Genomic DNA, 8,043 nt, shown 5'->3' with positions numbered 1-8,043 from the left:
AGGCAACGGCGATGGCAGCAGTGGCATCAAACCGTCAACAGATGGCACACTGTGGTAAATGATTAGTATGCGGCAGGCAGGCAGGCTGGGCCGCAGGAACAGACTGGGCTGGACACTCTTGGCGTGAGGGGACAGGTGTTCGATGCTCCCCGCTGTGAGTAATGGTTTGATTGAGGGTATTGGCAAGATGTTCAGGCCGTTAATGAGGTGCTAATGAACAACTTTCTCAAAGCAAATTGCGATAACACAAACACACCGGGACACACTCTGAGGCAACGTTGTCCTCGATGAGAGGCGGAGTGATGTTGTGGAGGTGTGTCGTGTCCGAGCACTCATCAAATGTGAAGTCTTTTGATTGAGATTGATTGTAATCACTAGGCTATTGTACATCATGTCAAACTAGGCTGCCATATTATGTGCAGATTAATGATTCGTTAATCAAACCGATCATTTCCCTTAGCCTATCTCTAAGTGTGCTTTTGGCACAGGCACTTAAAGGGCTATTAAAGTAAAGCACATTATGAATTCGTTTCGCGTATACATTCACACAATTCCTTGTCGGTCTACACCCTCCTGTTCATACTTATCCAATGACCTCAGGAGGAGAGGGTCTGGATTGGAGTCGTGTACAGTCCAGTGTACAGTATAGAGTTGAACAACACTAGGACATTTGGATTGGAGTTGTGTGTACAGTAGGTTGTGGAACAGCACTTTTCAATGAGCAAGGTTACTGGTCAAGGCTGGATCAATGTATTGAATATCACCTAGACGGGACTATCGCTTATAGATCGTTTATTGTGACGCTGGGTGACATCACAATTCCGCCCCACTTGGAGTTCTCCCCGCGAACTGTCGGTAGAACGTTCCTCGAACGACGGTGACACTTTCCCCTCCGGCTCCGTTTACAGTAGCGACCACACCGGAGATCTACCTGTACTCACAGGGAAGGAGGGGTGGCACTGTGTTTCTGTGTGTCGGGAAGAGTCCAGTCGAATTCCAGAGGAAATAAGACGTCGGATAGAAGAGCAACACCGAAACTAACTCCCGTCTGTTTAAGTCGTCGTTTTTTTGTTTTGTTTCCCCCCCCCCGGTGAAGTAGTCGGTCAAGGAATATTTCGGTAGTCTACGTTCTGATTTTCGTGGTGGTGGGGATTGTATGTCCACCTCGTCTCCTTTTTAACCAGAATGGCGAGAGACTACGCGGAACATTGCCCCGTCTCACCGACGAAAAACAAATTGTTGGTGATAGCGGCGATACTTCTGATGAGTCAAGGTAGGACAAAACAAAGAGCCGTTCCTTCTGTTCTGATCTCTGTGTTATCGTGGGGTTCTACTATTGACCTATTCCTTCCCCAGGTTTCTGTGTTTTCCCTCCCGGTCGTTCAATCTAAGTCAGTCACATAAACTAAGCCATATTCACCGTCACATGAGCAGCACATCGGTTCCCTATACGGTCATACGTGGGATTCACGGCTGCCGTTGATCGGGGATTCTTACACAACCTGTTGTCGAAGTTGATTTATTTACAATACAGTTTGTCCTTTTATCCCGAGTTTCGCTACGCCATGTTATGCAAGGTGTGGCCTCCGTGGTAATTGTGGCTGGTAGAGTATGCAGCAGGTGGAATTGTTCTTGAAACAGTCTCTCTAATCCCTCACGACCTGTGCCCAGTTTCCTTCACACCTACCCGGTTCTACATGAATTGTTTTTCAGATGAAATCTGCATAGTAATAGTCTACTTAGATATTCACCATCTAAGAAATGAATTAGGAAAGGGCAGCAGGGTGTTGAAACATAAACTGTTTAACTGGGCGTACCGTGTCTCCTGTTATTTACCTGCTCCAAATCTGCACCAGAACCTCGACATGGTGTCTGTCCTGATGTACGGGGATGGGGATTTGGATTTTCCAACCGGAATAAACAATTTAAAACACATAGGCCTCTAAACAATAAGTTGTTTTTCCAAGCATAGAACTGGAGTGTAACCACTTCTGTAGATGTCCCTATACCCGTGTAACAACATTGTAATTACTGTAGTAAAAACGTTGTATAAACATCTTACATGAGTTTATTGCATCGCCATGGAGTTCAGCAGCTTGTGGTACGACACAGTTGGAATACGGGTCAGAGTAATAACAAACACTCAACTCCATTATTATGCAATTATAACGAAATCACCAATGTGCTATTTTAACAGCTGCAATGTTGTTCCAGGTGTAACTATTCAACATGCTAATAGGCTACAATGTTGTGTCATTTACTACACAGATATAGGGACAACTTAATGTTTAGTGTGGCCAGCTTGTGTGCAAGGTCCTCTAGCTCTCCGAATGTGTGGGCAGGCAGGATCAGAAACAGTCACTACCTACTGTACTTCCAATCACAATCTCCTGCATAGTAGGATTACTCCAGACCTCTGCTTCCTCTCCTGCAGTAAGAAAAAAGCTTGTGCAATTTGAAATGCAGCTATTGTTTCATTTTCACTGTAACAGGGGAGGCTGGGGGAGATAGAAATCGCAGGACGGGCTCATTGTGATGCATGGAATGGAATGAGGAATGGTATCAAACACGATTGAGCCCATCCTCCGATTTCTACCTCTGCCAGCCTCCCCAGCTCTGTAAACAGTTTTGAGGAGGATGTGACATCCACACTCTTTTTTGTTTGTTATTGTTGTTGCACAATAAGAATCACATGTCTGCCTTCGGCTGTCGTTATTGGTTGAATTGGGGCCTTAAAGTGATTAGAAACAGCATATTTGCATAATTTCAGCCACTGGTTATAAAATGTGGCCACAAGAGCCAAAAACGGGTCCCTCGCGTGTCAGGCTAGCACAGTACGTTGCCGAGCGACACGCTCCAGGTGCATGTAGGATATTGAAAGTAGTTACTAACAGATCTATTAACAGATCTGCCTCGCCCAGATGCCCTCCCTGCCTCTCCCAGGTGCCCTCTCTGCCTCTCCCTGGTGCCCTCTCTGCCTCTCCCTGGTGCCCTCCCTGCCTCTCCCAGATGCCCTCCCTGCCTCTCCCTGGTGCCCTCTCTGCCTCTCCCTGGTGCCCTCTCTGCCTCTCCCAGATGCCCTCCCTGCCTCTCCCTGGTGCCCTCCCTGCCTCTCCCAGATGCCCTCCCTGCCTCTCCCTGGTGCCCTCCCAAATCACAACGTCTGACTCTGAACTCTCTCCAATTCCCCAAGCAGCCACACCAGCTGTATACATGGTATTCATTTCCACTGGAATTGTGAAAAGGAAGGACGCAAAGGCTTTTATTGAGTTTAATAGGCCTGTGTGTTTCTACCTCTGCTCATTCATGAGAAAAAACCCTCAACCAGGAAATTGGTTTAGGGAAAGTTCTGCATCATGGCCGGCGCGTTTCCGCAACCATATTGCCAGGTAAGTGAGTGATGGATATGAGGTATTATTATCCATGTACAGACTAGAGCTCCTTCAGAACCCAATACTAGAGGTTTTAAACAAAGAAATACTGACATAGTTGCCAATGTCCTCCTATCCTAATTGTTTTGGCATGTGCTTTAATTGTCTTGGCTTTGAGGTAGTTGTCATGGATACCCCTTTGTATCGACATACGTTTTTGGACCTTTGTTGTGTCCGTCTTGCCTAAGGTTGTGTTTGACGACTTTTCGGGGTTGTGAGGGAATCAATCTTGTTGTACAGTAGGCTTGTGTGACTTTGAAGTAGGCCTTACCTAACCCTCTATAAAAGACAATTCATTTGTTTTCCCAAGGATTGTATTTCTGTGCCTTTTGAATGCCTAAACAATCTCTGTGCAAACAGGCGAACCAAGACAAGGCCTGCAGTGCAATTTATGGGGGAGGAATTGTGCTCAAACGGGCATCTGGGATATATTGAGAATTACATTTTTCGAAATCCCTAGGCTTCATTCACAACCTCCTGAATATACTGCAGATAAGCCACCCCCCCTCCCCCCCTCCCCCCTCCCCCCTCCCCCCTCCCCCCCCCCTCCCCCATTAGGCTACCCACACACAGAGTAAGAGATTCCAGGCCTTTCACAGCAGGCCCATTCTCTCTCTTCCCTTTTTTCAGACTCTGCTCCAGCGCCCATCCAGGGCTTTTTGTTGGAGCAGCTTTAGTCAGTGGTGAATTAAAAGGCCCACCACCCCTTCCTCCCCTTGCCCCTCTCCCCCCCCCCTCCCTCTCCCCACCCCCCTGAGTTCTGGGCCTCATTGTTTATGGACGTCTGGTTACTGAGAGGTGGGGGCTGAGGGGGGGAAAAGCTCAAACTGTGAAAATGTTTAGATAAAACGTCCTGCCTGTCCTCAGATCACCCGTCCACAAGGGCCGCTGCAGGGGAAGTTATGGCCACCATCTCCTCTCTCTCCTCTGCTCAGGACTGGACGAACCCTAACCCTGGACGAACCCTAACCCTGGACGAACCCTAACCCTGGACTAACCCTAACTCTGGACCAACCCTAACCTAGGGGGGGTAGCTGTACTGGATGGCCCCAACTCAACCCCAACATTTATATAGGTTGACAGCCAAAACTTATTAAGGATTAGTTTTGAATAGCCTAAATAATCTCACAGGGGAAAAAACGGAATTGCACCTGCACAAAACGGATTAGGAAAATGCACTGCAGCAAAAAAAAATGCATGGAAATAGAATCACAAATGAATAACTTCACGGAGGTGTGAGTATCCGACATGTGGATTGGTTCTCGCCAAAAATAAATGCCCTCTCTCCTCCCTCGAGTAACTTGAGGATTATTTGCAACAAGTTGGTTTAGGTCAACCTCTGCCGCTGTAGAAAGAGAGGAGGGGAAAGACAGAGAAGCAGCTCCAGTCTTTTAAAGGCTCCCGCCCACAAGCTGTTGGAAATGAAACAGAGGCTAAAGAGAAGGGGTTTGTGTGTGGGAGAGAGAATGGCCCCTCCCTGCCTCTCCCAGGTGCCCTCCCTGCCTGTCCCAGGTGCCCTCCCTGCCTCTCCCAGGTGCCCTCCCTGCCTCTCCCAGGTGCCCTCCCTGCCTCTCCCAGATGCCCTCTCTGCCTCTCCCTGGTGCCCTCCCAAATCACAACTTCTGACTCTGAACTCTCTCCAATTCCCCTGCACACTGCGAACCCTCATGTTCACAGTTCTTCCCTTCCTAAAACAGACAGACAGACACTGCATCGCCCCCTCCCCTCCCCCCCCCCCCCCCTCCCCCTCTAGCCAGTCAAGCCTTATTTGGTACATGTGTTGGGCGGTATCCACATTTCCTTCTTCACAATGTTGCTTTAGAAAAACGTCACGATACACGATCATGTAGTTCATTGCTGATGTAACAGGCGTATGGAAGCAGCAGAGCTTCCTTGCACTCTCTGCTCACGCGAGTCTCCAACCTGCGGCCTCTGTGTCGCCCCCAAAAAGGGCCCATTCAAATGCTGTTTTGTGTCATCACAATATGCTCCAAATATCACAATGTTCCATCATATCTAATATCACTCCAATCCTATTCATTACTTCTTTATCTCTCACCAGTTCTGTGATTGAAAGGTTGTTCTTGACAGCTGCAGCAGAATGGCCTTTCCTCCCACTACAGTGTGCTTTCCCTCAAGTGCTTTACCACGACAGCAGGGGAGGCTGGCAAATCAGAGGTAGAAAGTGTTTGATAACATTCCTCATTTCATTCTGTGCATTACAAATGAGCCCGTCGTCCTCCGACTTCTACCTCCACCAGCCTCCCCTGTTCCCCTGCTTGACGGCATGACAGACACATGGTGAATTGTGACAAGGAAGACATCGCACCCTTCCGTGACGCTGCGCAACAGGCCCGTCCGTGGTCTGATCTAGATCAAACAGAAGCTGAGCGCTTTCACTTCTTCCAGTGCTTCAGCTGGGAGTTAATTTTGCCAATAGTTGGGAGTTAATTTGTTGAGTCTAAACGGGAAACATCTGAACCTGATGACGGCGTGTGGAGTTTCAGTGTCTTACATTACCGCACCCCTCATTCTTAACATTTTAATTTGTGCAGATCTCTGAACCTAAGGCATCAAAGCAAAAGGCAAATGGGATGAGATGACATGCATGGCCAGGGCTCATCTCTCTCACTGTGGAGAAATGGAAACACAATCTCAACCAGTGGCAATTTGTCCGAGTTGTCTTGGGTAGCAAACAAAAACACACAACCATTTTCCCTCCATTTTCCTGGGGGTTTGTGGGAACAGAAGTGACAGGCGTGTCCAGGCTCGACAGTAAGGCCCACAGTCTATTTTCACTCCAGAGGCTTTCAGAAACGTGACAATGAGAGCCTAATACCTGGGGACGTTTCTGGGGTGTTTCAGTCTGAGGGGGACTGACTTCTTCACCCGAATGTTCACGCTGTGAGTGATTCCTGCGGAGGCTGCAGTCATGTCGCGGTCTCCTTCATGTGCACTCCATTTTTTAATCGTTAGCGTGGCGTTCTGTCACTGCAGGCCAATCGGCTGGTCGTGGGCGGCGTTAAACACCCGGGCCTTATACAAACATTGAAGCAGTTCTGAACGTTTAACTCGTGAGCGCTGAGTGTGAAAGAGATATGTGCCTCTGTGACGCCATCACACGTTCACACGCATTGACAGGAGGCTGGCGGAAGCATCCGGCATTTTCAGGGAGTGTATTTTCTATTTCTATGCCTTTCTGAATTCCTAAACAATCTCTGTGCAAACAGGCGTACGATGAGGAGGCCTGCAGTACAAGTGTGTGATATGAATTGACAAAAGGGACATCTGGGACATATTTAGAATGATATTTCAGAGTCTTGAGACTTGATGGCACGTTCACTTGGTTTGTCAGGAGGCTCGGGGAAGCTTCCAGAAGGAGAAGCTGTTTATCAGACAACAGTAACACTACCCAGTCTTTATGGCTTATGATTTTATTTTATTTATTTTATTTTTTTTATAAATGTATTTGTTGTTATATAACAAACTCTGTCATGTGTTCTCTGTTCCATGTGGACCCTAGGAAGAGTACACATGCAGCAGTTAATGAGGATTCTGATAAACACAAACATATAAACACATAAACAAATATGGCTCTGTAATAAAGTTGGCCCTCATTAGACCGTTTAATCAGGTTTGGTGGAATGATCAACCTTGGCGAGGCTATTATGGGATGTTTATACAGTAGTATGTGCGGTGCTGTGTTTATTACTGGGACACTCCCTGTTGAGTGGTAGAATGTGTTCCTGGCGTTCCTGGAATGAGTGGCCCGCAGCAGGCCAGGGAGGGGGGGCAGGCCAGGGAGGGGGGGCTGCCTCCGTAGAAACGCAACGACGAGAACAGACGTGCCTAACCGGCGGCCATCTTGTGGTGTAACATTTGTTTTTACTGTAAGTTTTTACTGTACAGCTTTATTACCATCTGGCACACCCTAACATCTTCATTCCATCGTGAATACGGAGGTTAATTCATTTAATATTTCTATTAGCATACCTCCCACACCGCTAACGTGCTGGATTAGTTAACGAGGCGTTAGGCCTCTCGTGTGTGTGTGTGTGTGTGTGTGTGTGTGTGTGTGTGTGTGTGTGTGTGTGTGTGTGTGTGTGTGTGTGTGTGTGTGTGTGTCAGCCCACCTGTTTGTGTGATTGATATTCAGCGCCATGCCTGGACTCTCCTAATGGGCTGCTTTTACCTACATGGAGAGCTGTGATGTTGAGTAGAAAGGCTTGACCATCCTCAACTCACAGCTCGCTTAGAACTGTTTCTCTGGATTGCTTCAGCACGTTTGTCCAAACTGAATTCCACTTTTTCAAAGCAATGAACACACAGGCCAAAACTGAAACACGTTGGCCAAAATGGCACATTTAATTTGCAAAATGCACTAACACTCTCAAGGAGGCTGGCGGAGGTAGAAATCGGAGGCCGGGGGGGGCGGGGGGGCTCATCGTAATGAATGGAATGAGGAACGGTATGAATCATCCTCGTTCCATTCCGTGCATTACAACGAGTCCCCCCCGGCCTCCGATTTCTACCTCCGCCAGCCTCCCCTGCTCTGGAGGTCGTCCCACCGCGATGTGCAGTGCATACCCAGACTGCCACCAGCGTCCTCGAC

At 48.0% G+C, this 8,043-nt stretch overlaps 1 protein-coding gene across 1 annotated transcript in view; it reads left to right on the top strand.

The window, feature by feature from the left end:
• Positions 1 to 915: 915 nt before the first annotated feature.
• Positions 916 to 8,043, top strand: part of pvrl2l (PVR cell adhesion molecule related 2 like) — a 78,905-nt gene continuing 71,777 nt past the window's right edge. Inside the window, 1 exon segment of the mRNA XM_083680753.1 lies at positions 916 to 1,273. Within this exon segment, the coding sequence (XP_083536879.1) occupies positions 1,186 to 1,273 (88 nt within the window). The 5' untranslated portion in view covers positions 916 to 1,185.

This window comes from Argentina silus, assembly GCF_951799395.1.
Source record: "Argentina silus genome assembly, chromosome: 11".
NCBI lineage: Eukaryota > Metazoa > Chordata > Actinopteri > Argentiniformes > Argentinidae > Argentina > Argentina silus.
The sequence above is the reverse complement of the archived record's forward strand: the minus strand, read 5'-3'. Positions and strand labels throughout refer to the sequence as shown.